At 42.6% G+C, this 26,684-nt stretch overlaps 1 protein-coding gene across 1 annotated transcript in view; it reads left to right on the top strand.

Annotated features, from left to right (window-relative positions):
* The window catches only part of ELP2 (elongator acetyltransferase complex subunit 2), a 128,631-nt gene that overhangs the window by 15,776 nt on the left and 86,171 nt on the right, over window positions 1-26,684 (top strand). The window contains exons 4-7 of the mRNA XM_040432197.1: window positions 3,126-3,276; window positions 6,672-6,749; window positions 9,556-9,620; window positions 24,531-24,597. Coding sequence (XP_040288131.1) covers window positions 3,126-3,276; window positions 6,672-6,749; window positions 9,556-9,620; window positions 24,531-24,597 — 361 coding nt within the window. The remainder of the gene's footprint in view (window positions 1-3,125; window positions 3,277-6,671; window positions 6,750-9,555; window positions 9,621-24,530; window positions 24,598-26,684) is intronic.

The following is a 26,684-nucleotide window of genomic DNA, read 5'->3' as shown; positions in this document are numbered from 1 at the left end:
TGCCGATATGTACCAATATCGGCCGAAATGGATTAGGCCCATTTTCGGCCGAAATGGATTAGGCCCATTTTCGGCCGAAATGGATTAGGCCCATTTTCGGCCGAAATGGATTAGGCCCATTTTCGGCCGAAATGGATTAGGCCCATTTTCGGCCGAAATGGATTAGGCCCATTTTCGGCCGAAATGGATTAGGCCCATTTTCGGCCGAAATGGATTAGGCCCATTTTCGGCCGAAATGGATTAGGCCCATTTTCGGCCGAAATGGATTAGGCCCATTTTCGGCCGAAATGGATTAGGCCCATTTTCGGCCGAAATGGATTAGGCCCATTTTCGGCCGAAATGGATTAGGCCCATTTTCGGCCGAAATGGATTAGGCCCATTTTCGGCCGAAATGGATTAGGCCCATTTTCGGCCGAAATGGATTAGGCCCATTTTCGGCCGAAATGGATTAGGCCCATTTTCGGCCGAAATGGATTAGGCCCATTTTCGGCCGAAATGGATTAGGCCCATTTTCGGCCGAAATGGATTAGGCCCATTTTCGGCCGAAATGGATTAGGCCCATTTTCGGCCGAAATGGATTAGGCCCATTTTCGGCCGAAATGGATTAGGCCCATTTTCGGCCGAAATGGATTAGGCCCATTTTCGGCCGAAATGGATTAGGCCCATTTTCGGCCGAAATGGATTAGGCCCATTTTCGGCCGAAATGGATTAGGCCCATTTTCGGCCGAAATGGATTAGGCCCATTTTCGGCCGAAATGGATTAGGCCCATTTTCGGCCGAAATGGATTAGGCCCATTTTCGGCCGAAATGGATTAGGCCCATTTTCGGCCGAAATGGATTAGGCCCATTTTCGGCCGAAATGGATTAGGCCCATTTTCGGCCGAAATGGATTAGGCCCATTTTCGGCCGAAATGGATTAGGCCCATTTTCGGCCGAAATGGATTAGGCCCATTTTCGGCCGAAATGGATTAGGCCCATTTTCGGCCGAAATGGATTAGGCCCATTTTCGGCCGAAATGGATTAGGCCCATTTTCGGCCGAAATGGATTAGGCCCATTTTCGGCCGAAATGGATTAGGCCCATTTTCGGCCGAAATGGATTAGGCCCATTTTCGGCCGAAATGGATTAGGCCCATTTTCGGCCGAAATGGATTAGGCCCATTTTCGGCCGAAATGGATTAGGCCCATTTTCGGCCGAAATGGATTAGGCCCATTTTCGGCCGAAATGGATTAGGCCCATTTTCGGCCGAAATGGATTAGGCCCATTTTCGGCCGAAATGGATTAGGCCCATTTTCGGCCGAAATGGATTAGGCCCATTTTCGGCCGAAATGGATTAGGCCCATTTTCGGCCGAAATGGATTAGGCCCATTTTCGGCCGAAATTTCGGTGCACCCCTACCAGCAAGAATTAGTCTTTATGTAGAAAACTGTGATTTAAATCAAGCCTTACTGACTAGTGATTTAAATCAAATCCACCCTACCACAGGCCAAGTGCATTTATACAGGTCACAGCTAATAGCGTTACAATTTATAGTACACAGTACATTATTCCTTGTAAAACTCGCCTCAGCTCCTGCGGAACCTCATTTTGCAGAGAAGGAGGAAAGTATCACGTCTACCACGTATTAATTGATATGAAACTCCATAAAATCAAAATCTCTGCAGCAGCTGTACTGGCGCACAGTACTGTACAATATACATTATTGAGATCCTCTGTGAATTTTGTTAGCAGTGATCTTCACGATTATCTTCAAGTGTAATGGGGCCTTAAGGGGTTCAAGGGGTATTCCAAGTTTGACAAGGTACAGGTCAAGGGCAGACAACGGCATAAGATGATAAAAGACCTATTGCGTGGTGCTCCAGTGCCTCCATTCCTTTGTTTACTCTGCTGCAGCAATGACGTCATGTGGACACTCGGAATCATTGCAGACATTCAGTGTAATGGTTTTTTATTATTTTATGCATTTCCCCCCCTTGGCCTTGACTTTAATGCAGGCAGAGGTAAGCATTACTTATGTAGCATTGTTCAGCTCTTTAGAACAGTCATGTTCTGATCGGAGAATGTGATGTTCTTGCAGTATCATTTACAGAGATGTCCGAGTTTTCCACTTATCCACAAGATGGTTGGTAAATGCATGATCGCTGATTGCTGGCCTCCTCGCTGATCACTAATATGGAGGAGCATGTCCTCTGTAGCTTCATACAAAGGGGAGATTTATCATAGTCTGTACGCCTCGTCATAAAATAGGTGCCGCATCCAGCAATCCGCACGCCTATACTGATATCTACGCCAACCCCTGGTGTAGATTTTAGTGTTCTACGCCAGAAAACTGGCATAGAAGATGATATATGTGGTGGGGCCATTATCCTGACCTCACCACACCTGGTGGAGAAACGACGTCACTGCACAAAAGTGGCGTAGTTTAATATATAGCTGCAGTTGAAGATATCTGAACACCTTAAAAACAAGTAAAATGGCAGTCAAATGCACAAACAAGGAGTCAAAAAGCGATACGTCTCCGTCCATACAAGCTCACAATGGCTCTCAATTAGCTGCTATTATCGGAGGGATGATGCCGATTGGATCAGGAATGTTTGCATGCAAGGCAGGTATTGATTCAATCGGGAAAACAACAGATCATTCACTGTAAACTTAGTGATTTTATTTTTTTACCAAAATCCAACTTTGTTGGTAGGATCTTGGCAGTGATAGTATAATTATGTTTGAAATCCACTTTAGTTGTAGCACAAACAAAAAATAGTTATATGGTATACGTATGCAACGGTGTGGCATTTATCAGAGCTTTGTGTTTGCTGCATACTTTGGGAGATTTCCCCAGCTTATGCACAAACAAAGTGTGAACAGAGCCTCAAAGGGTTTTCTGAGCTTATAATACTGATGACCTATCTGAGAGAAGGCCACTGCTACTGGGAGTGCTGCTGCCTTCCCGAACAGCTGATCAGCGGGGGTCCCGGGGGTCTGATCCCCACCAGTCAGATGCTGATAGCTTGTGTAGCCAATCATTTTTTAATGGTACTGACTGGCTGAAGCATTTGTGCCCACATCCATCCTGTCCTTATATCAGCACGCTTTACTAATGTTCTTCTATGGATTTCTTCTTTACAGCTTGTGCATAGGGAAGTACTGGACGGGCACACTGAGGCTGTGTGTGCGGTTCATGCCATGTACATTACATCAATCTCCGGGCATGATCTTCTTGTGGCCTCTGCTGCGTCAGATTGCACAGTTAGAATATGGTTAAGAAGCAAGTCAACAAGTAAGTATTCAGCTTTTTGTGACCGACTCCAGGGAAGCTGTTAAAATAATAAAATAAAAACTAAACCTACCTTGCTGAACCCCTTCCAATCCAATACTGCTGCTCCGTCTTCTCTGCCAGTCTGCAGCTGTTCTGTAATGTTGCAAGTGACCGCTGCAGCCAATCACTGGCCGCTTCGTGTACAGAGTAGAAGATCTCGGAGGTCATTGGTTAACTGCAGTAGCCAAGTGCGGTATACAGGCAATCCACCACTGCAGCCAAAACATAGAAGATGGATAGGGGGTGATGAATCAGAGGGAGTTCAATATATAATTTCTTTATTTATTTTTTACTAATTTACAGCCTCAATTCTGTTTGCCACAAAACGTGTGGACAACTCCTTTAAATTAATCAACTTGCATTTCATTCTATTATTCTTAAATGTAATTAGACATATAAACTGCCAGCCAATAGGAGGTGGCCATAAAGTATGGAAGTGTCATTATTAGACCATTAGGTAGAAATGAAATTAGACCGTTAAAGGGGTTGTCTCACTTCATTAAATGGCATTTATCATGTAGATGAGGTTACTACCAGGTCCTTTGCTGGCGTGATTCATTTTTACATCACATTATGCGCAGCTCGTTTCCATGAGTACGACCACCCTGCAATCCATCAGTGGTGGCTGTGCTTGCACACTATAGGAAAAAGTGACATCCTCTAGTGGCCAGGACTATGGAAGTGCGCGTAGTCAAGCAATTTGTACTATAGTGTGCAGGCACTGCCACCGCCGCTGGATTACAGAGTGGTTGTAACCATGGAAACGAGCAGGGTATTATGTGATGGAAAAGTAAGTCCAGCCAGCAAAGGAGGCAATATGAGCAATAACAATACATTAGTAAGTGCTTTGTATTAACTTTCTCTACATGATAAATTCCATTTTCTGAAGTTAGACAACCCCTTTAAAGGGTTTCTGCAGTTCTTCTTAACTGATGATATATCTTCTGGATAGATCATCAGCATCGGTCTGGCGGCGGTCCAACACCCGGGACCCCCGCCGATCAGCTGTTTGGAAAGGCATTGGGGCTATAGGAGTGCTGCTGCCTTCTATCTGTTTCCATCAGGCCCAGTGACATCACGACTAGTATCACTGGCCTGGGCGGAGCTATACCCCATTCAAGTGAGTGGAGCTTAGCCTCACCCAGGCCAGTGATACTAGTCGTGACGGCACTGGGCCTGAGGGAAACGGAGAGAAGGCCGCGGCGCTCTTGTGGGTGCTTCTCAAATAGCTGATCGGCGGTGGTCCCTGGTGTCGGGAATTTATGTCCTGTACCAAAGCAGACTGACTATCTTTTATGTATTATGGTGTGCACACTCTCCCCCGACAGATGATGTTGGGGGGAATAGAAAAATCGGGCATTAATTTTAACGCTTGATCCTTTTATTCTTAAGGGAGATAAGCTGCTTCTTCCTTCTCCTCACTGAGAACAAATGTACACTCAAATGAACTGGGCACTCATGTGCAAGTTTAATTTCGTTGGCTTATCTTTATGGCATCAACCCATGTTGTTAGGAATGCCCATTCCCTGTGATGGGCTGGTGTACATGTGCTGCAGATCACCTGACAAATTAGCAAATGCTCGGTCTGTCAGCGATCACATACTTGATGTGGTGTATAAAATTGTCGTTTCCCAGTAGCATATTGTCCTGTGCCAATAGGGATGGGCTGCCAGCAAACAATGCATCTGTATGGAGACGAACAATCACTTTAGCAATTGTTCATCCCCATACAAACGAGTAGATTGCTGCATGTAAATGCTTGAAAAACCCACTGTCATATATGCACACAAGAAAGATGCCCACACTGAAAATCACACACACAAAAAATGCCCACATGGAAAAATGGGAGCGCTGTGTGATTGACAGGTCCTCGTAATGCAGTGAAACCTGTTAATCGAACAGTCAGACGTCTGTAAAATGTGCCACAGAGATTTGTACATTGAGCACAGTATATCTGTGGAGGTCCTAAGCTCCAAGAACTTTCTATACACACCGCACCTTCATGAAAGGAGCAGAAAGAAGAATGATCTCATGCACATATACTAATTATTGTTCCTTCTGAATAACGTTTGTTGATAGAAAACTGTTCACTTTTATTTCCTGTACTTTTCCTTACGAACCTTTACTGTAAATCGGGAACACAACTCACGGGCTGCATGTTGCCCATGCCTCTTCTAGTTGCAACGTCCGACCTGCTGGAGAAGTTTTTCACCAGGTCCGTGTCTGGAGCTCCCAGCAGTGGCACACAAATCCTATAGTACATACCTCCTAACTGTCCCAAATCTGGGTCAGTCCCTGATTTCAGCCGCTGTTCAGCTGTCCTGGGATTTCTGATTTCAGCTGTATCTGCATCCTGAGGACACAGATACAGTTGAGTGCAATAGTGAATCAGGTGTTTTTTTTTTTTTGTTTGTTTTTTCCAGTAACTTTCATCTGCGCTTTTTTTAATATGTTTTTTTTTTTCTGGTTACTGTAAATGCAGCTATCATCTTGACTCAGTCTTCAGTTATCGGGAATGTTCATCGTGCATTGGCCAGTGTAAAGGGACTTTTACAGAATTGTGCAGATAAGAGGGTAGTCATCTTTCCTTTGGAGGCCCTTCCTGCCACTGTAACGTTATTTTACAGTAAAGCGATCATATGAAAATCCTGTATTCTCTGCTTACCTCTGAGGCATATACATGTGTTATGGCGTGCCTGTTATTGCAGTAGTAGCTGTAGAAGTATAAGGAGGACATATTTGCTTCATTGACCAGCTTGTGGATCTCTTCATGTGCATTTAGTATTTAGTTTTCAGTGTGAATACCGCAATGCAGGCAGAGCCCTCCCAAAATCGCCAGCAGCTTCAGTGAAAAATAAAAGTTGTGAAGTTAAGTGCGGAAGAACCTAATGGGAACCTGATTTCGGGCTTCTACAGAGTCTAGTCAAGTTCTTCCACACTAGACAGACCATTTTTTATACAGTTACATCGCCATTTCGGTTTATACCTCACTTTGATGGGATTGATATTCATTTTCTTGGGTGTTGAGCAGCAGTAATAAACTGCAATGAATAAATTCTGAGTCTTTTGCCTGAAACGAGACCTCATCAGTCTCACTGGGTTCTCTAAGATAGGAATAAGCTGCTCTGTGATGGAGCATCAGTAATATATATTCATTGCTTTTATCTTCTTGGTTGAAATTGAGAAGCAGAAAAGTTCAAACGTGCACGATAGGTTCAGCATTCGGGGCCACGTCAATAATAGTTAGCTTGTTAATACTATTCCCAAGCATTTGACCGTAATATTCTCTTTGGCTCCTGTAGAAGGGTGCACCAACCTAATGGGTTTCTCCCTTTTTTTTTTTTTTTTTTTTTTAGCGGAATGTCTACAAACGCTGTCATTTGGAAATGGATTTGTTCTGGATGTCTGCTTATCGGTATTACCTGGCAGTGGAGGTGAGTAGCGTTCACCAGCTTTTTATCATCGCTAATGAAGTCATAAAGTGCGATCTCTCCAGAGTGACGGGCTAGACTTTTACTTCCGTCAGTTAAAATAATGGAATTTACTTTCTTCTACCAAGTCTGAATCTTCCTGTAATTTATTTTTTTTTTCTTTCACTCTAACATTTGTAATTAATCCAAAGGCTTTATTTAATCGTATCACATCCAGTCTTAGGCAAAAAAGCCATGAAGTATAAGTAAGGCTGTTAGGTTAGTACCAAGTACTGAATGTTTCTGCCTAATCTCTTTTCCTGATCGCTGGTATCATATAAAAACTTAGGAGGTCATTTATCATCCAGGAATACTGTTATACTAGGTGTATTTCTGGCACAGATTGCGGTGCAACGGTTAGTCTCATGTTGGGTCTAAAATAGTGGGCAGGGAAGGGCCGACAGGCCCGTCTCGTTTATCATTTTCTACTCCTCTTTCAGTTGTAAAAAATGGTCTAAATGTAAGCTAGCTAGGGAGCTGGCTTACATTTAGACAGGTGCTGGATGCGCCAAAGTTATTTAGAGGCCTGCGACTCTTCATAACTTCGGCAGATCCACCTCCAGATGTAATGGTTATTAAGGCTGGTGTCTAAAATGCTCCCGTCTTAATAAATGATCCCCTTAATCTATGCCACAAAACCTAAAAGTATTAGATACTAAATATTTACCCTTAGAAAGTATTGTACTGAAAAAATTCAAATGTGATGCAGACATTCAGGCACCTAAGGCCAGGGTCGCAAAGGGGTTAAAGGGACTCTTTCACCCACATTTTGGACTATTATCTACAGTGATACATTAGTAGTACTGAAGATAAGGAGTCCAGATAACTATCTTTCATTTTCCTACTGCGCCCCCAATTCCCTGCTGTCAGCACTCAAATCTGCACTGAAATACTTTGTCAGGACTGCTGTGCTGTTCTAACATAATGGAGAGGACTCCTGTACGCATGTACAGCAGTCCTGGCAATGTATTAAGAGGACCTTTTCATCTGTTTTGCTTATAGGAGCTAAATACCTGTACTTGCGGGGTACCCAGTTTAGTTTTTTTTTAAAAACATCGTCCCTTTGCCCCGCTGCGCCTGCCTGAAGTTCTCGCGCTCAGTATGCTAATACTGAGCATCTGAACAGGGAGGAGACGACGCTAGGGTATGTCAATGGGCGTCTCCTTCTCCCTGACTGTGCCGCGATCCAATCACATCGGAGAGCGTCACAACAAGGGAGAAGGAGACGCCCATTGATAAACCCTGGCGTCTCCTCCTCCCTGTTCAGATGCTCAGTAAATTCCCTTTAACAGCAAAAATTGCTTTGTTTTGATCTAGTTAAAAATTACTTATCACAGTTTTTTATCATAAGTTCTGATTTTACTTTTCAAATATCCATTTGTTATGTTTGCTCTTTTATGCTAATGAGACAAGCTAACTGTGAAATTGGCTCCAGCACGTGCCCTACATTGCCTGTATTACTGACTTTAATTCAGCATTTCTCAAGTCAAGCAACCTCACACAAACCTAGCATGGGGAAAGTATAGATACTTCACAAGCCTTTTGTTGAACAGGCACTGCCATTTTAATAAACTTTGCATAAACCAATAGTGCAAGCAAATAGGGGAAACTTGGTAATAAACTGGTAATTAAATGCCTCTTCTACTTATGAGTCACATCTTCTACCTTGTCTCTTGTACTGATCATTCGCCCTCATTTCATAGCTAAAATCCATCTTTAGAGATGAGATCGACTATCTACTGACTGAGGGAAAGGGTTACATGCATCTTGTGGAGAGGGCTAGGGAGGGGGAAGGAGGAAGCAGCAGAGTGAGACAGAAGTAGAGAGACAGACACAGATGCTGCTGCAACAAGTTTTCTATCTCAGACCAGTGCTGGATTCACAGCAACACTACTCTCTAGTACTGCTGTAGAATGGAGTGTATGCTACAAAGAGATTGACTAGCAAGATCTCCTCTTCTCTGTGTGGGCTGTGTCTTCAGACTCCTGGAGCTAAGCTTCAGGAAAACTGATAATTAGAGGAAAGACTTGCTAGAAATCCTGAATACAAGTGACACAATGTTCAGAAATAGTGCATCTCCTCATCATATTATGAAAAGTCACCTGGAACAACAATAGGCCATAATTATATTGGAGAAGATGTGATGCTTTAGGTTTCCTTTTGAGGCTCGCATTCAAGTTGGTGGCATGCAGATGAAACTTTTTTGCAACTTTTATTAAAAAGATAGGGAATAAGTGTCTGATCAGCTGGGATCTGACCACTCAGGTCCCTGTCAGTCACTAAAATGGGGGCCCTTGTTCTTCTGTTTGAATAGAGCGGTGGGGACACATGCGCTGCCGCCTCATTTAACTGTATTAGGCTGCCCAAGATTGCTGATCACTTATACTTGGCTATCTCTGCCAACTCTCTTTAAGGTTTGTTGAGTATACAAATTTTTATATCCGACTACTGCTTACTTAATCTGCTGATGATATACTATAGAGTATTTGTTTAATCACTTATGTTGAGCAGAGGAGCAGAAACATTTAGGAGTCCTGTTATTAAGGACCTCATTTACCAGGATTGTATTATTCCTCTGCTGCTTTGTCAGTAGGTGTCAAAGTATAAATCTTAAATCATATTTCAGAATCTTGCTTAGCACAGCACCACTATGTAATTATAGGTTCTTTAATACACAACACTTGATGTTACGGCAAAAGCTTCTTGTATCTTGGCTACCTGCTTGTTATTTCTTTAATATTGTTGTCTTGATTTTTCTTTCTATCTGCAGTCCCTACTTTAGCTTGCGGAGGAGATGATAGCCGGGTTCATTTGTATGTAAAGCAGGACGGCCAGGTAATTATTCCTTTACTTGTAGAAATTTAGCATTATTTTTCACCTTCTTTGATGCACAAACTGGCTACAGATGTGACTACATTAGCAATCCCCAGACAATTGCCGTACAAAACCTTCTTTATTGGAATTCTGCTCACCCAAGCCTTGGGTAATTGAGACATTTTAATCAGTGACTTTTCCTATTGAGCTTCAGTACACATTTCTCCGTATAACAAATATATAGTGCTATATAGTACCACTTTAATGCTTTCAACATCCTAATTCCATTTTTGCAATGTAGACTAGGAGCCCATACACAAACATATTCTTCTCCAACGTGCTATCCATTTTTAACCCCTTCACGCATTTTCATGTACCTGTGCGTGGGGCAATGTGGTCTTTTGCCACATCCCCACATACATGTCGGGTTCAGGAGCTGCGCCGCTCGATTAGCAGCAGGGGCCAGCCTGTTACTTTAACTACCGCATTGGTGAAGGGTGTAGTTGTAATGGGGTCACTTTTTGAGGGTTTCTATTGTAGCAGTACCTCAAGTTTCTTCAAATGTGAAATGCTGCCCGAAAAGCATTCCAGAAAAATCCGCCTTCTAAAAGCATACTGCGCTGTTTCCCTTCTGAGTCCTGCTGCGCACCCATACAGCAGTTTTACGACCCCATATGGGGTGTTGCCGTTTTCAGTCGAATTGCGTAACATTGTGGGGGTCTTTTTTCTCATTTTTATACCTTGTGAAAATGAAAAATCTGGGGCTTTACCTTGTGAAAATAAAAAATCTGATCTGGACTCCTTATCTGCAGTACTACTCATGTATTACTGTAGATAATGGTCCAAAATTGGAGTGATAGATTCCCTTTAACATGGAAAATGGCGTTGTCTTGATCTGGTTAAAAATGATCTATCACTTTATAATCAATGGTGCTTAACATCATAACGGGCAGGGGTAGCATTTTTTAAACAATTGTTTTCACAGCCATATGTTTCTAAATTTTATGAAATGACTGTAGGGTCAAAGCAGTCACTACACCCTTCAATAAATTCCTTGAGGGGTGTAGTTTCCAGAATCACTTTTTGAGGATTTCCACTCCCGAAAGCCATTCCATCAAAATCCTAATAGACTTTCCAATTTACCCATATGGCCTTCTCTTCAGAGCCATGCCACCTACACCTACCCGAACAGCAGTTTATAGCCACACATGGGGTATTTCCATGTTCAGGAGAAAATGCTTAACAAAATTTGGGGTTCTTTTTTCCCTTGTTACTCCTTGTGAAAATGAAAAATGGCGGGCTTATTCAACATTTTTATTGAAAAATATGAATGTGTCATTTTCACAGCCAAGTCTTTCTAAATTCTATGAAAGGCCTGTAGGGTCAAATCGGTCACTAGACCCCTCAATAAATTCCTTGATGGATGTAGTTTCCAAAATGGGGTGACTTATAAGAGGTTTCTACTATATGAATACCTTAGTTTCTCTTCAAATATGACATTTCACCCAAAAACCATTCAAGCAAAATCTGCTCTCCAAAAACCATATGGTGCTCTTTTCCTTCTGCGCTCTATGGTGTGACAATACAGCAGTTTACGACCACATATGGGGTGTTTCTGTAAACTGCACAATCAGGATAATAAATGTTGAGGTTTGCTTTGCTTTCAACGCTTGCTTCTTTACCGGAAAAAATGAATTCAAATCGAAAATCTGCAAAATAATAGGAAATTTCGCCTCCATTTTTCTTTAACCCGTAAGGGACCAGCGCCGTAGATGTACGGCAGGCTGATCAGGCGGGTGCAGGAGCTGCGCCCGCTCGATCAGCGGCACAGACTTGGCAGTCACTGACAGCTGGGCCCCTGCTGCATACTCCAGCATCGGTGAAAACACAGATGCCGGCGTATTAACCCCTTGGTATGCCGCGGTCAAAGCTGACCGAAGCAAGCAGAGGGTTCGTGGAGGATACGGGTGCCCTCCGCTTCCCCATCGGGTCCCCGCGCTGCAGTGACGGGGGCTTGCCTTCTATGGAACCCTGTGAGATCCAGCCCTTAGGCTGGGTCTCACAGGCAGGCTGTCAGCATAAAAGCTGACAGCCAATGCATTACAATACAGGTTGTATTGTAATGCATTGGGCTAATTTCACACTGGCGTTTTGATTTCCGCTTGTGAGATCCGTTTCAGGGCTCTCAGAAGCGGTTCAAAACGGATCAGTTTTGCCCTAATGCATTCTAATGGATAAGGATCCGTTCAGAATGCTTCAGATTGCCTCCGTTCCGCCTCCATTCTGCTCTGGAGGCGGACACCAAAACGCTGTCTGCAGCGTTTTGGTGTCCGCCTGACGATGTGGAGGATCCGTTTTCATTGACACAATGCAAAACGGATCCGCCCCTATTGACTTTCAATGGGGTTCAAGACGTCTTGGCTATGTTAAAGATAATACAAACGGATCTGTTCTGAATGGATGCATGCGGTTATATTATCGGTGCGGATCCGTCTGTGCAGATCCATGACGGACCCGAATGTGAAAGCAGCCTTACAGAGGGGATTAGACCCCAGAAGTTGAAGTCCCAGAGTGGGACAAAAATAAAAAGTAAAAAAAGTGTTTTTCATAATAAAAATATAGAAAGTTTCAAGTTAAAAAAAAAATAAAAAATTACCAAAATAAAACACACACAATTGTGAAGAAAAGAAAACCAGACATATTGGATATTGCCGCATCTGTAATGACCGGCTCTATAACAATATCACATGATCCACCCCCTCGCCTGAACGCCGTATAAAAAATAAAATAACTGTGCTAAAACAATCCTTTTTTTATTTTTTATTTTTTGTCACCTTACATCACAAAAAGTGAAACACCAAGCGATCAAAAAGGTGTATGCCCCCAAAATAATACCAATCAAACGTCACTTCATCCCGCAAAAAATTAGCCCCTACATAAACCAATTTTGCAAAAAATAAAAAAAACTATGGCTCTCAGAATATGGAGACACTAAAACATGATTTTTTGGGGTTTCAAAAATGCTTTTATTGTGTAAAACTTAAATAAAATAAAAATACCGGTATACATATTAGGTATCTCCACATCCGTAACGACCTGCTGTATAAAAATATCACATGACCTAAACTGTCAAAAAAGCAATTTTTGTTGCCTTACATCACAAAGTGTAATACCAAGCGATCAAAAAGTCATACGCACCCTAAAATAGTACCAATCAAACAGTCATCTCATCCCCCAAAAAATTAGCCCCTACACAAGACAGTCGCCCAAAAAATAAAAAATAAACTATGGCTTTCAGAATATGGAGAAAATCTTTCTTTTTTTTTCTCAAAAATGCTTTATTATGTAAAACTAAAACAAACAACCAATATTTGGTATTGTCGTGTCTGTAACAACCTGCTGTATAAAAATAGCACATGATCTAACCTGTCAGATGAACATTGTAAATAACAAAAAAATAAAAACTGCAAAAACAGCTATTACTTTCACACTAGCGTTTGAGATCCGTCATAGGGGCTCAAAACCGGAAAAAAAAAGCTTTAGTTTTGTCCCCATTCATTGTCAATAGGGACAAAACTGAACACAACGGAATCCGTTCCGTTTAGTTGCCTTCCCATACCGCAAGTTTGCTTTCTGTCCTGGGATGCAGAGTAAGACGGATCCGGCATGACCCCCAATGCAAGTCAATGGGGACGGATCCGTTTTCTCTGACATAATCTGCCACAATAGAAAACTGATCCGTCCCCCGTTGACTTTCGAAGGAGTTCATGATGGATCTGTCTTGGCAATGTTAAAGATAATACAACTGGATCCGTTCATAACGGATGCAGATGGTTTTATTATCAGTAACAGAAGCATTTTTGCTGAACCTTGCCGGATCCAGCAAAAACTCTAGTGTGAAAGTAGCCTTACCTTGCCTCACAAAAAGTGTAATATAGAGCAACCAAAAATCATATGTACCCTAAAATAGTACCAACAAAACTGCCACCCTATTCCGTAGTTTCCAAAATGGGGTAACTTTTTTGGAGTTTCTACTCTAGCGGTGCATCAGGGGCTCTTCAAATGTGACATGGCAACTTAAAATTATCCCAGTGAAATCTGCCCTCCAAAAACCATATGGTGTTCCTTTCATTGTGCACCCTGCCGTGTGCCCGTATAGCAGTTTACGATCACAAATGAGGTGTTTCTGTAAATTACAGAATCAGGGTAATAAATATTGAGTTTTGTTTGGAGGTTAACCATTGCTTTGTTACTGGAAAAAATGGATTAAAATGGAAAATCTGACAAAAAAATGAAATTCTGAAATTTCATCTACATTTCCCTTTAAAGGGAACCTGTCACCTGGATTTGGGGTATAGAGCGGATTTGGTGTGCTTTTTTTGTGTATAAAACCCGATTTGATACATATGTAAATTAACCTGAGATGAGTCATAGCTTGAAAATATGACTCTTCTCTGGTCACACAAGTAAGATATGACTCTTTTATGTTAATTTGCATATGTATCAAATCGTTTTTTTTACAGAATAAAAGCACACAGAGCTATGGGGACTGGGTATTGCGGATGTGCTAGCGGCCATCTAGCAACTCATGTCCTCAGCTCTATACACAAAATCCCGGTGACAGGTTCCCTTTTAATTCTTGTGGATCACCTAAAATGGAGTCATTTTTGGGTGGTTTCAATTATGTAAGCCCCACAAAGTGACTTCAGACCTGAACTGGTCCTTTAAAAAGTGGGTTTTGGAAATGTTCTGAAAAATGTAAAGATTTGCTTCTAAACTTCTAAGCCTTCTAACGTCCACAAAAAATAAAATGGCATTCACAAAATGATCCAATCATGAAGTAGACATATGAGAAATATAAAGTAATAACTATTATATGAGGTATCACTATATGTTTTAAAAACTGAGAAATAAAAATTTGTAAAGTTGCACCTTTTTTTTTTTTTTTGGTAAATTTGGAATTTGTTTTATTTTTTATAAAAATGAAAAATATTGACTGAAATTTACAAGTACCATGAAGTATGCACAAGAAAAAGTCCAGCTCACCCAATTGTCCAAACACCTGCGTGCACGGAAAAAGGCTGGTGAGCCTGTATATCCTTGATATGAAAACACAATGAAATTCCAGCACTCACGATTTTGGTAGCTAAAATCTTCGTCTTTTATTCAGGCAGTAGACAAAATAGTTCTTCGTCGTAACAATGAGCAGTGTTTCCTCTGGTAGTACCATGAAGTACAATGTGTCACGAGAAAACAGTCTCAGAATGGCTTGGATAAGTAATAGCGTTCCAAAGTTGTTTCCACATAAAGTGATACATGTCAAATTTCCAAAAAACTTCCTGGTCCTTTAATTCTTTGAAATATTTAAAGGGTTAACAAAGTTTGTAAAATACGTTTTGAATAATTTGAGGAGAGTAGGTGCTAAAATTGGGTAATTTATGGGTGATTTCAAAGTGACTTCAGAACTGAATTGGCTCTTAAAGTGGGTTTGTAAATGTTCTTTAAAAAATTCTAAATTGCTTCTAAAATTCTAAGCCTTCTAACGTATGGTATTTTTTCACTATAAGACGCATATAGGTTTTTGAGGAGAAAAATAAGAAAAAAATCTTTTGAACCAAAAGGTGTGCTTTTGGTGGGTTTTGAACTAATGGTGGTCTGTGGAAGACACTATTTGGGGGATCTGTGGATGACGCACTGTTATGGGCGGGGGGGGATCTGTGGATGACCCATAGCATCTTATGCTATATATGTGTCATCCACAGATCTCCCCCTCCCCCATAACAGTGTCCCTGTGTCAATAGTGAATGACCCCCAATACAGGGGCTGGGGGCCGGCAACTGATACTGGAATGGCAGCGGGGCCCGGTGCAGTCACTGTATTCTATTACACCGGGCCCCGCTCACTGTAGTATTCATATCTAACCTGTAGTAGGCATGGGTGCTTTTGTTAAACTATAGTAATTTTTTTGCAGCGGTAGAGAAATCAACTGTAGTACTTGCGGTACTTGAAATTTCCGTAGCAGGCAGGCCGGGCGGCAGTGTAACTTCACTCACTACGTCACGCGCCTTCTCCTCTCGCTTTATGAATGAAACAGGTGGAGCAGGCGCGTGACGTAGTGAGTGACGTTACGCTGCAGCCCTGTCTGTCTGCTACGGGAATTTCAAGTAAGTACTACAGTTGATTTCTCTACCGCTGCAAAAACTTGCTATAGTTTAACAAAGCGCCCCTGCCTACAGGTTAGATATAAATACTAAAGTGATCGGGGCCCGGTGTAATAGAATACAGTGACTGCCCTGGACCCCGCTGCCATTCCAATATCAGTTGCCGGCTACCAGCCCCTCCTCCCTCCCCGCTGATACATGGCAGCCGGCGATGTATCGGTGTTAAAAGGCAGCATTCGCCCCATAAGACGCACTGCCATTTTCCCCCCACTTTTGGTACTTAAAAATAAAATGACATTTTACAAAATTATGCCACTATAAAGTAGACATATGGTAAATGTTAAGTAATAGCTATTTTATGAGGTATCACTATCCGTCTTAAAAGCAGAGAAATTCAAATTTAGAAAATATGAATTTTTCCAAATTTTTAAAATGTTGGGATTTTTTTTTATAAATAAAAGTAAAACATATTGACTTGAATTTACCACTAAAATGAAGTACAATATGTCACGAGAAAACAGTCTCAAAATTGCTTGGATATGTAGAAGCCTTTTGATAGGAGTGAGGAAGAAATCTCTACTTTGTGTATGACACCTCCTATCACATACAGATAAATATAGTAGAAAAATCGATTGGCAGCATTTAATAATTAATAGATAAAACAATGAGTGCAATATATTCACACTAAAAACACAAGAATTAAAATCCGGAATATAGATTAATACACTTGTACGCATAGGTGGACCTAGTATAATTGAGTCCGTCTGTGCAAATAACCGCTGCAAGAAAACGCTGTGCAATTCCATCTTCCATCTTTTGCAACTCCCATCTATCCAACTCTGTCATCAATATGAAAAGGTCTCTATATATGTGATGCAGGAGTGAAACAAATTCCTGAATACATAGGCTGATCGAGCATACCTCTTTTCAGCTTTGCACAAAAAAACGCACAAGTCCGTGGAAAACCGCAAGTAAAATGCTTATGTTTTTTGGCTTTTATCGTTTCATAAGGTTGTTTTAATTCTTTAGATCAAGCAAACACGTATGTGCAATTGAGTATGGGCAATTCTTAGTGAAGGAAGTTGGCCATTCCATCCCTTATTCTATTTCAAATACGAAAAATGTCTCTATATATGAGATGCAGGAGGGAAAAGTCTCCTGGGCACATAGGGTGATAGTACTTACTTTCCTTTAGCTTTATACAAAAAAAACGCAAAAGTTTGTCAAAAAACGCAAGTAAAACGCATATGCGTTTTTTTGTTTTATTGCTTGTTTTTTTACTTTTTTTTTTTAGCTTTTTTGACCATATGTGCAAGTTAATATGCAATTTAATCTATATTTGAATCAACTTAATCTAAAGGGACTTCAGTTCCAAGGAGCAAAATCCAATCCGGAGATTATTATAAATCTTAGAGGCGGAGTTTTGGGATATATAAGAGATATTTCTGGCAGCAATATCATACCACTGATGAAGGAGCAGGCATAATATAGCTCCGAAACGCATCTGGTTGCCATTGGAAATACCTCACCATCTATTGGAAGATTGACCACATCATGCCGGCATAGATAATCTTTTCAATAATCCTGAAGCGAATACAACAAAGAAGAAAATCATCAGAGTCCTTCACTTTGCAGCTAACAGTGGAAAAACACAGAAAACTCCACGTGATGACGATGTGATTGCGAAGTCTTCATTAAAGCTGCATATCTGCGGTAATCTCACGAGACATCATTGGGATCTCGGAGGTAAGCGTACACCGGCTGTTATACATGTGGGACGCCACACAGCATGGACTAACACCCAGAGAAATCCATCTATCAGTGAGTGCCGCATAAATTTGTCAAGGTCTAAAGTAACAAAATCGAATTCTGTAAAGATCCTGAGAACGAATATGTTGGGATAATTTATGAAAAATCGCATGAACAAAAAATGGCATTATCTCTATCGGATTATCGGACGAACATAATAAAAAGCTCAACGCAATTTTCCTCCATTATCCATGACAAGTATGTGGGACTTTTGCTCCGCAAGTATTACATAAGTCTACCACATGATTATGTTGTACATATATCCCAAATGATTATATTGGGATAATTTAAAAGAATCGCGTCAAAATAATCGGATGAACATTGCATCTAGCTTGATACGATTAATATCGATAATCCATACTGGCATTGAACAGGTTCTATGTGGGACTTTGTCTAGCGTATAATTGCACAGCATTTTCTTGCAGCGGTTATTTGCACGGACTAAATTATACTAGGTCCACCTATGCGTACAAGTGTATTAATTTATATTCCAGATTTTAATTTTGGGGTTTTTAGTGTGAATATATTGCATTCTCATTGTTTTATCTATTTATTATTAAATGCTACCAGATTGAAACAGATATCGAGTGCCGATCGATTTTTCTACTATACTTTGTGTATGACACGTAAGCCTTAAAGGGGCTGTCCCATGAAACATATTCTACAGTTCAAATTAGCACCTGGATCTGAATACCTTTTGTCACGAGGGTGTCGAGGACCACGCCTGACTCCGTTATACCCGGGGTCAGGAAGTCGCAGCGGTTGGCTGCACGCTCTATTTAAGATAGGGCTGTTTTCCTTATGGTAGCTTTCTGGGTTTGCTTAGCAAACCCTTTTGGCTCACTCAGGGATCCGTAGCTCCTTCTCCTCAGCTGTTCCTTGTCCAGCACTCCCAGACCTCCTTATATTTCTCTCTCACACTTCTCTGGTTGCCAGAGATAGAGCTTCCTGCCTGGACATCTATTCTGACCTTCTGAAGCTGTGCTGCTGCGTTCGCTGGTAGTTGGTCCAGTACGCTACCCTCCAGATCCCTGTTGGACCTTTTTGGTTTATTGTGGTCGCCCACCTGGGTGTATGTGTTTGTATGTTTTGTCTGTCCTCTCCCTGGTGTTTCCCTCTTAGTGATAGTGGTGTGGACTAGCGATCCCACCGGCCTGTTCACTATCCAGGGCTCATATTAGGGAAAGCCAGGGTTTAGGCACGCGATCGCCGCACGGGTGAGGAACCCGTCTAGGGACGTCAGGGCAGTCAGGTGCCAGCCGCAAGGTGAGTTAGGGGTCACCACCTTTCCCTCTCCCTTGGGCAGGGCTTTCCCTGTTTTCCTCCCTGTGAGTGTCGTCGGTCATTACATTATCTCTGGCCATTATTTTGTGTAGGTAAAAAAAATAAAAATATTTTTTTTTTACCTACTTAGAATCCAGTATGGATCAAATTGCTGCTCTGTCCAAACAATTTCATGGCCTGTCTTTGGAGGTGGTAGGATTGAAGGCGTCGGTCCTCCAGCAACAGCAGCAATTACAACTGACTGCAAGCCCAGCGGTTGCTACTGGTAACCAGGTTGTTGCGGAACCCAAGGTCTCTCTCCCTGACAGATTTTCTGGGGGAAGGGACAAGTTTTTGACATTCCGTGAGGCCTGTAAGTTATATTTTAAACTGCGCCCTTACTCCTCTGGTAATGAAGATCAGCGGGTGGGGGTTGTTATTTCCCTGCTGCAGGGGGATCCGCAGTCCTGGGCGTTCTCTTTACCTACTGATTCCCAGGCTCTTCGGTCAGTGGATGAGTTTTTTGGGGCCTTGGGTCTCATATATGATGACCCTGACCGAGTCGCCCTGGCTGAATCAAGATTACGGAGACTCTTACAAGGAGAGCGGCCGGTAGAGGAGTATTGCTCTGAATTCCGTAGGTGGGCTACGGATACCCAATGGAACGACCCGGCTCTCAGGAGTCAGTTCTGCTCTGGGTTATCCGAAAGGGTTAAGGATGCGCTTGCATTATGAGACCCCCTTTTCCCTTGATGCGGTTATGTCCCTTTCTATCCGAATAGAGAGACGCCTTAGGGACAGGTTGAAAAAACCGGAGCAATTGGTAACCCCTCCCAAGCAGCAGTTAGTCTGTACGGACTTAGACGAGCCTATGCAGCTAGGAGGAACTACTCGTCAGGTCCGTCCTCCTGAGGCTCGCCGTAGGCGTGGGGTTTGTTTTTTTTTGTGGGGAGAGGGGTCATTTCATTAAGGTCTGTCCTTCTTTCCTCAGAAACAAAAGACCGTCGGAAAAACTACTAACCCCAGGCTGTGTGGAGGATGTCAGCCGGGGGGTATACGTTTCCTCCATACGTACATCGCAATTTGTGTTGCCAGCGGTTATTATTTTTGGTGATAAGACGGAGACTATTTCTTTCTAGACAGTAGAGCAGGGGTAAATTTGATAGATGCCCATTTTGCCCGCACTTTGGGTTTGTCTCTCTGTACTTTACAGAGACCCATTCCCATATTCGCTATTGATTCTGCTCCCCTGTCTCAGAGAAACCTCACGCACATGGTTCATAGTTTACACCTTCGGGTAGGGGACCACCATAACGAGATGCTTTCAGGTTATGTTCTGGAGGGGCTTCCCTCTCCGGTAGTGCTGGGTCTTCCCTGGTTGGTAGCGCACAATCCAGTGGTGGATTGGCAGGCCAGGGAGATATTGGAGTGGAGTGAGCAGTGCAGAGAAAATTGCTTAAATAGCAATTGCTTAGTCGCCTCCATAACTACCCTACCTACATTTATTTCGGACTTTGAGGATGTTTTTTCTGAAAAGGGTTGTCAGAAGTTACCACCTCATCGTCCTTATGATTGCCCGGTTAACCTTATTCCCGGCGCAAAATTACCCAAGACCAGGTTATATAATCTTTCGGGTCCAGAGAGACAAGCCATGAAAGATTATATCTCCGAGAGCTTGGCTAAGGGACACATCAGACCCTCTTCTTCACCCGTGGCTGCAGGGTTTTTCTTCGTTAAAAAGAAAGATGGGGGCCTGCGTCCTTGCTTAGATTTTCGCGAATTAAATCAGATAACCATCCGAGACCCATACCCTCTTCCTCTCATTCCTGACCTGTTTAATCAGATTGCGGGTGCTAGGTGGTTCTCCAAACTTGATCTTAGGGGTGCCTACAATCTGATTCGTATTAAGGAGGGGGATGAGTGGAAGACAGCGTTTAACACCCCTGAGGGGCATTATGAAAATCTAGTTATGCCTTTCGGTCTGACCAATGCTCCTGCCGTCTTTCAACATTTCGTTAATGACATTTTTAGTCCTCTAATCGGCAGGTTTGTGGTAATATACCTAGATGATATTTTAATTTATTCGTCCGATCTGAAAACACATGAGGTGCATGTCAGACAAGTACTGCAGGTCCTACGGACGAATGAATTATATGCTAAAATTGAAAAATGTGTCTTCGTCGTTCAGGAGATACAATTCCTGGGTTATTTTTTATCTGCGTCAGGTTTCCGTATGGATCCTAGGAAGGTCCAGGCAATTTTAGATTGGGATCTTCCTGAGAACCTCAAAGCACTACAACGGTTCTTGGGCTTCGCGAATTTCTATAGGAAATTCATTAAAAATTATTCACTTATTGTAAAACCGCTTACTGACATGACTAGGAAGGGGACTGATTTTTCTAAATGGTCTGACGCTGCTAAAGTTGCTTTTTCCTCTCTAAAAGAGAGGTTTACCTCAGCACCTGTACTGGTCCAACCTGATGTCTCTCAGCCTTTTATTGTTGAAGTCGATGCGTCAGAGGTGGGAGTGGGGGCGGTGCTGTCTCAGGGTCAGTCTCCTGGCAAATGGCGTCCTTGTGCTTTCTTTTCTAAAAAACTATCTGCAGCAGAAAAGAACTACGATATTGGCAATAGGGAACTATTAGCTATTAAACTTGCGTTTGAGGAGTGGCGTCATTTCTTAGAGGGGGCAGTCCACCCTGTCACTGTAATTACGGACCACAAAAATCTTCTGTACCTCGAATCAGCTAAGCGTCTCACCCCTAGACAGGCTAGGTGGTCGCTATTTTTTACCAGGTTTAACTTTGTGATTACCTATCGTCCTGGGGCAAAGAACACCAAGGCTGATGCACTATCTCGTTGTTTCCCTGGAGGGGGTAATGTGAGTGATCCGGTACCCATTCTACAAAGAGGAGTGGTTGTTTCTGCGGTACACTCTGTTTTGGAGGGGAAGGTGTTAGAGGCCCAGGGGGACGCCCCGGTCTCTTGCCCCTCAGAGAAATTGTTTGTACCGTTGAACTTACGTTTCGAATTATTAAAGGAACATCATAATTCGGCACTTGCTGGGCACCCGGGTAGTAAAGCAACCTTGGAACTATTGTCTCGTCGTTTTTGGTGGCCAAGGTTGCGTCAGGATGTATTGGATTTTGTGTCTTCTTGTTCTACCTGTGCGCGCGCAAAAGTTTCACATACACGTCCTGCAGGGTCTCTATTACCACTCGTCATTCCCAATAGACCGTGGACACATCTGTCAATGGATTTTATCACTGACTTACCTTTGTCTGCGGGTAAAACAGTTATTTTGGTAGTAGTGGACAGGTTTAGCAAAATGGTACACTTCATTGCGTTACCCGCACTACCTAATGCTAAGACTCTTGCTCAGGTATTCGTCAGTGAAATCGTGAAGCTTCACGGGGTCCCCTCCGATGTTGTTTCGGATCGGGGTACCCAGTTTATTTCTAAATTTTGGAAAGCTTTTTGTTCTCGTTTGGGGGTACACTTGTCCTTTTCCTCTGCTTTCCATCCTCAATCGAATGGACAGACTGAGCGTACCAACCAAAACCTTGAGACATATCTAAGATGTTTTGTGTCTGAAAACCAAGAGTTGTGGTCATCATCTTTACCGTTAGCTGAGTTTGCCATAAATAATCGTCGTCAGGAATCCACTGGCAAGTCACCATTTCTTGGTGCATATGGTTTTCATCCCCAATTCTGTACTTTCAAAGAGGGGGGGTCTTCTGGGGTTCCCGAAGAGGAACGGTTTTCGTCATCTATTTCATCGGTATGGCAGAAGGTGCAAGCTAACTTGAAAAATATGGGAGGTAAATACAAATGCATGGCTGATAAGAGACGGTCGCCAGGTCCGGACCTAGGAGTGAATGACTGTGTGGTTGTCTACTAGGAATATTAAATTGAAGGTTCCCTCTTGGAAACTGGGTCCTAGGTTTATTGGCCCTTACAAAATTGTAGCCATCATCAACCCCGTGGCTTTTCGCCTGGAGTTACCTCAGACTTTTAAAATTCATAATGTTTTTCATAAGTCGTTACTCAAAAAATATGTTCCACCTCTAGAACCATCACCGCTGCCACCCCCTCCTGTTGTCGTGGATGGTAACCTAGAATTTCAGATATCCAAAATTGTTAATTCTCGTCGGGTCCGCCGCTCTCCAATATCTGGTGCATTGGAGAGGTTACGGTCCCGAGGAAAGAATGTGGGTTCCTGCGTCTGAGGTAAACGCCGACAGGTTAGTTCGGGTTTTTCATGCCTCTCATCCTGGGAGACCTGGTCCTGAGTGTCCGGAGGCCCCTCGTAGAGAGGGGGGTACTGTCACGAGGGTGTCGAGGACCACGCCTGACTCCGTTATACCCGGGGTCAGGAAGTCGCAGCGGTTGGCTGCACGCTCTATTTAAGATAGGGCTGTTTTTCTTTTGGTAGCTTTCTGGGTTTGCTTAGCAAACCCTTTTGGCTCACTCAGGGATCCGTAGCTCCTTCTCCTCAGCTGTTCCTTGTCCAGCACTCCCAGACCTCCTTATATTTCTCTCTCACACTTCTCTGGTTGCCAGAGATAGAGCTTCCTGCCTGGACATCTATTCTGACCTTCTGAAGCTGTGCTGCTGCGTTCGCTGGTAGTTGGTCCAGTACGCTAACCTCCAGATCCCTGTTGGACCTTTTTGGTTTATTGTGGTCGCCCACCTGGGTGTATGTGTTTGTATGTTTTGTCTGTCCTCTCCCTGGTGTTTCCCTCTTAGTGATAGTGGTGTGGACTAGCGATCCCACCGGCCTGTTCACTATCCAGGGCTCATATTAGGGAAAGCCAGGGTTTAGGCACGCGATCGCCGCACGGGTGAGGAACCCGTCTAGGGACGTCAGGGCAGTCACGTGCCAGCCGCAAGGTGAGTTAGGGGTCACCACCTTTCCCTCTCCCTTGGGCAGGGCTTTCCCTGTTTTCCTCCCTGTGCGTGTCGTCGGTCATTACACCTTTTTTGTGTTGCATGTAATTCATAATTTAGTATAGCCACTGAATTCAAAAAAATTTATCTGTGTAGCGCCACCCGCTGTTTCTTTCTGGCTGACTGATATAGCCGCACGTGCTCAGGCAGAGCATGGACACGCCCCCTTAGCTGCAGCAGAAAAGACGCGCCCCCTTAGCTGCCAGCGTGATATAAATCTAGCAGAACAATGAATGAGGAGATCTCTGGATCCATATGAGGTACAGGGCTGGTTCTAGATTTGTTAGAAAGAGAATGTCATGTACTATATGTTGTCTGATTTTCCTTTTTTTTACATTAATCATGAGAACCCCTTTAACTCGCCAAGGGTAAATTGACCCCTGTATTTCTTTTTTTTATGATCTATTTACACCTGATTTCAAAATAGGCAGAAAAATGTCAACGCTTAAATAGGAGGATGCCCTACACAGAGGCTTAAAAGGATTTGCCATCTTTGAAAGTACTGTAGTGGGATATTGCTGTGCCATTGGTTTCTGATTCGTGTGAGCTAAACTGCAGGGATCCCCACCAATTCCGGGAATGAAGCAGTTGGGGATTTGCCATCACTTTCTGGGATGTCAGAACTCTTGCAAACCTTTTTAGAACCTAAGCAAAGCCTTACTACAAGAATATTTTACAGTTCTCTTACAATATGTGCAGCAAGCAAATTGTTAGAAATCTTACATTTTTGTATTATGTTTAATTTTAGTTTCAGAAGACACAAGTCCTCCATGGACATGAGGATTGGGTGAGAGGTGTGGAATTTGCTATTAATGGTATGTTGCCTATGTTAAGAAATCTCTGTGCTTGTGACTAGTATTTGTTAATATACTTATTCTGGTATGTATCAGGAATCAAGCTCGAATCAAAGGATGTTTTTACCTCTATATTACAGATGCAACACCTGGACCTCCCATGGTTCATCAAAACTAGAAGAAGGCTCTGTATACATTATGTTTGAGCTTATCGCCCTATAGGGTGCCATTGTTTAAAAAAAAAATGGTGTACCACATTGCATACTTTATAGGCCAGTGTAATAGAAACCAAAACAACGCTCTTTACCTCCGTTTAGTGAGTAGAGGCCTATAAAAATGTACCGTATGTGCCAAGTGCTTTTGCCAGCATATATTGTAGGCTAAATGCATAGACCTAGTGTGCACTTATCTAGTCAAAAGAACACGGCCGGCACCACTGCATGTATGGTGGAGCCCCAGAGCTTTGTTGGATTTTCACTCTGGTGGTGCTCAGGAGGACATAAGCAGAATCCAATTGAAAGAGAAAAATAGATCCACGGCACGCACCAGTCCATAAAAGTTTCTATTATTTCAATCCATTAAAATAGCGTTAAGGGGTCCCTCAAGCAGTAAAATCCGATACAGCCTTATGGCCATTTCGCATACACAGACGCTTTTTCAAGACATGATGGGATAGAAGCTGAATCCTTTTAAATCCCCAGTACCTAATTAGCTCATACACATGCAAAACAGCTACTCAACACATCGAAAAATACACATTATAAAAAGGAGGATAAGTCATACCACACGATCCTAATGCTCCTGTCCGAATGAACCACTCTAATTCACAGCGGAGGAGACATTTTTGCCTATCCATAACGCTAGCGGGTCACAAGATCCGTTGTAATCCTGCAAATAAGAGACATTCTGGGTCGCTATTATATTTCTGCTTTACATGTTTGATCAATCTCGGGCATCCTCTTCCTGTTTTTATAGACTGCATATGCTCATAAATCCTTTTATATAATGGTCTGATCATCTTACCGATATAGAAAAATCTACAAGGGCACAAAAAATCGGATTTAGAAATTACATTTTCATCGTAAACCCTGACTCGTAATCTCTCTAGCTCTAAGAATTGCTTCAAAAAAGATTCATAGCTGCTATTAATCCTGCGTAACCTAATAAATTGCCCGTAAAGTAAAGCTTTCTTCACAAGAGACGGATGGTAACTCTTGAGAATGCGGTACAGCATTCTTCACTGTCGATTTCAGTGACTGGGACTGTAAATATGGGTTATCCATATGATAGATATACTGCTCCTCTCAAAGTCGCTGCCTCTGGTGTGAACATCGCCATACCAGTGTGCCGGGCAGACCAGTGGCCACCAAAACGAAAAACATTATTAGCAAGTACAAACTTCAAGGCCTCACAAATGAAAGCACGTCTCGGGAATCTCTCCACAGCATTGATGTCATTCTAGTATACAGACTGACCACATTTCTGAAGCATTCACACAAGCAATTAACATAGTAACATAGTACATAAGGCCGAAAAAAGACATTTGTCCATCCAGTTCGGCCTGTCATCCTGCAAGTTGATCCAGAGGAAGGCAAAAAAACCCTGTGAGGTAGAAGCCAATTTTCTCCACTTTAGGGGAATAAAAAATTCCTTCCCGACTCCAATCAGGCAATCAGAATAACTCCCTGGATCAACGACCCCTCTCTAGTAGCTATAGCCTGTAATATTACACTCCAGAAATACATCCAGGCCCCTCTTGAATTCCTTTATTGTACTCGCCATCACCACCTCCTCAGGCAGAGAGTTCCATAGTCTCACTGCTCTTACCGTAAAGAATCCTCTTCTGTGTTTGTGTAAGATCAGAAAAACCTTTTATTTCCAGAACGTAGCAGTAGGTCAGATTCTAGATTTGTTTTTTCATTTAAACATAGCCTTTTATCAGATCGTATCAAACTGGCATTTGATCCAGATGGATGAGGATTTGGCAGATCGTGCTCAACAACCCCCTAATATTGAAATTTCGCTGAAACAAGAATCTTAGAAATGAGCTAGTACAGGGTTATTTTCCTGACGATGTTAAAAAGGTTTAACTTAGAGGATCATTACCT

Source organism: Bufo bufo, chromosome 5, assembly GCF_905171765.1.
Source record: "Bufo bufo chromosome 5, aBufBuf1.1, whole genome shotgun sequence".
Lineage (NCBI taxonomy): Eukaryota > Metazoa > Chordata > Amphibia > Anura > Bufonidae > Bufo > Bufo bufo.
This window is presented reverse-complemented; position numbering and strand designations above follow the sequence as displayed.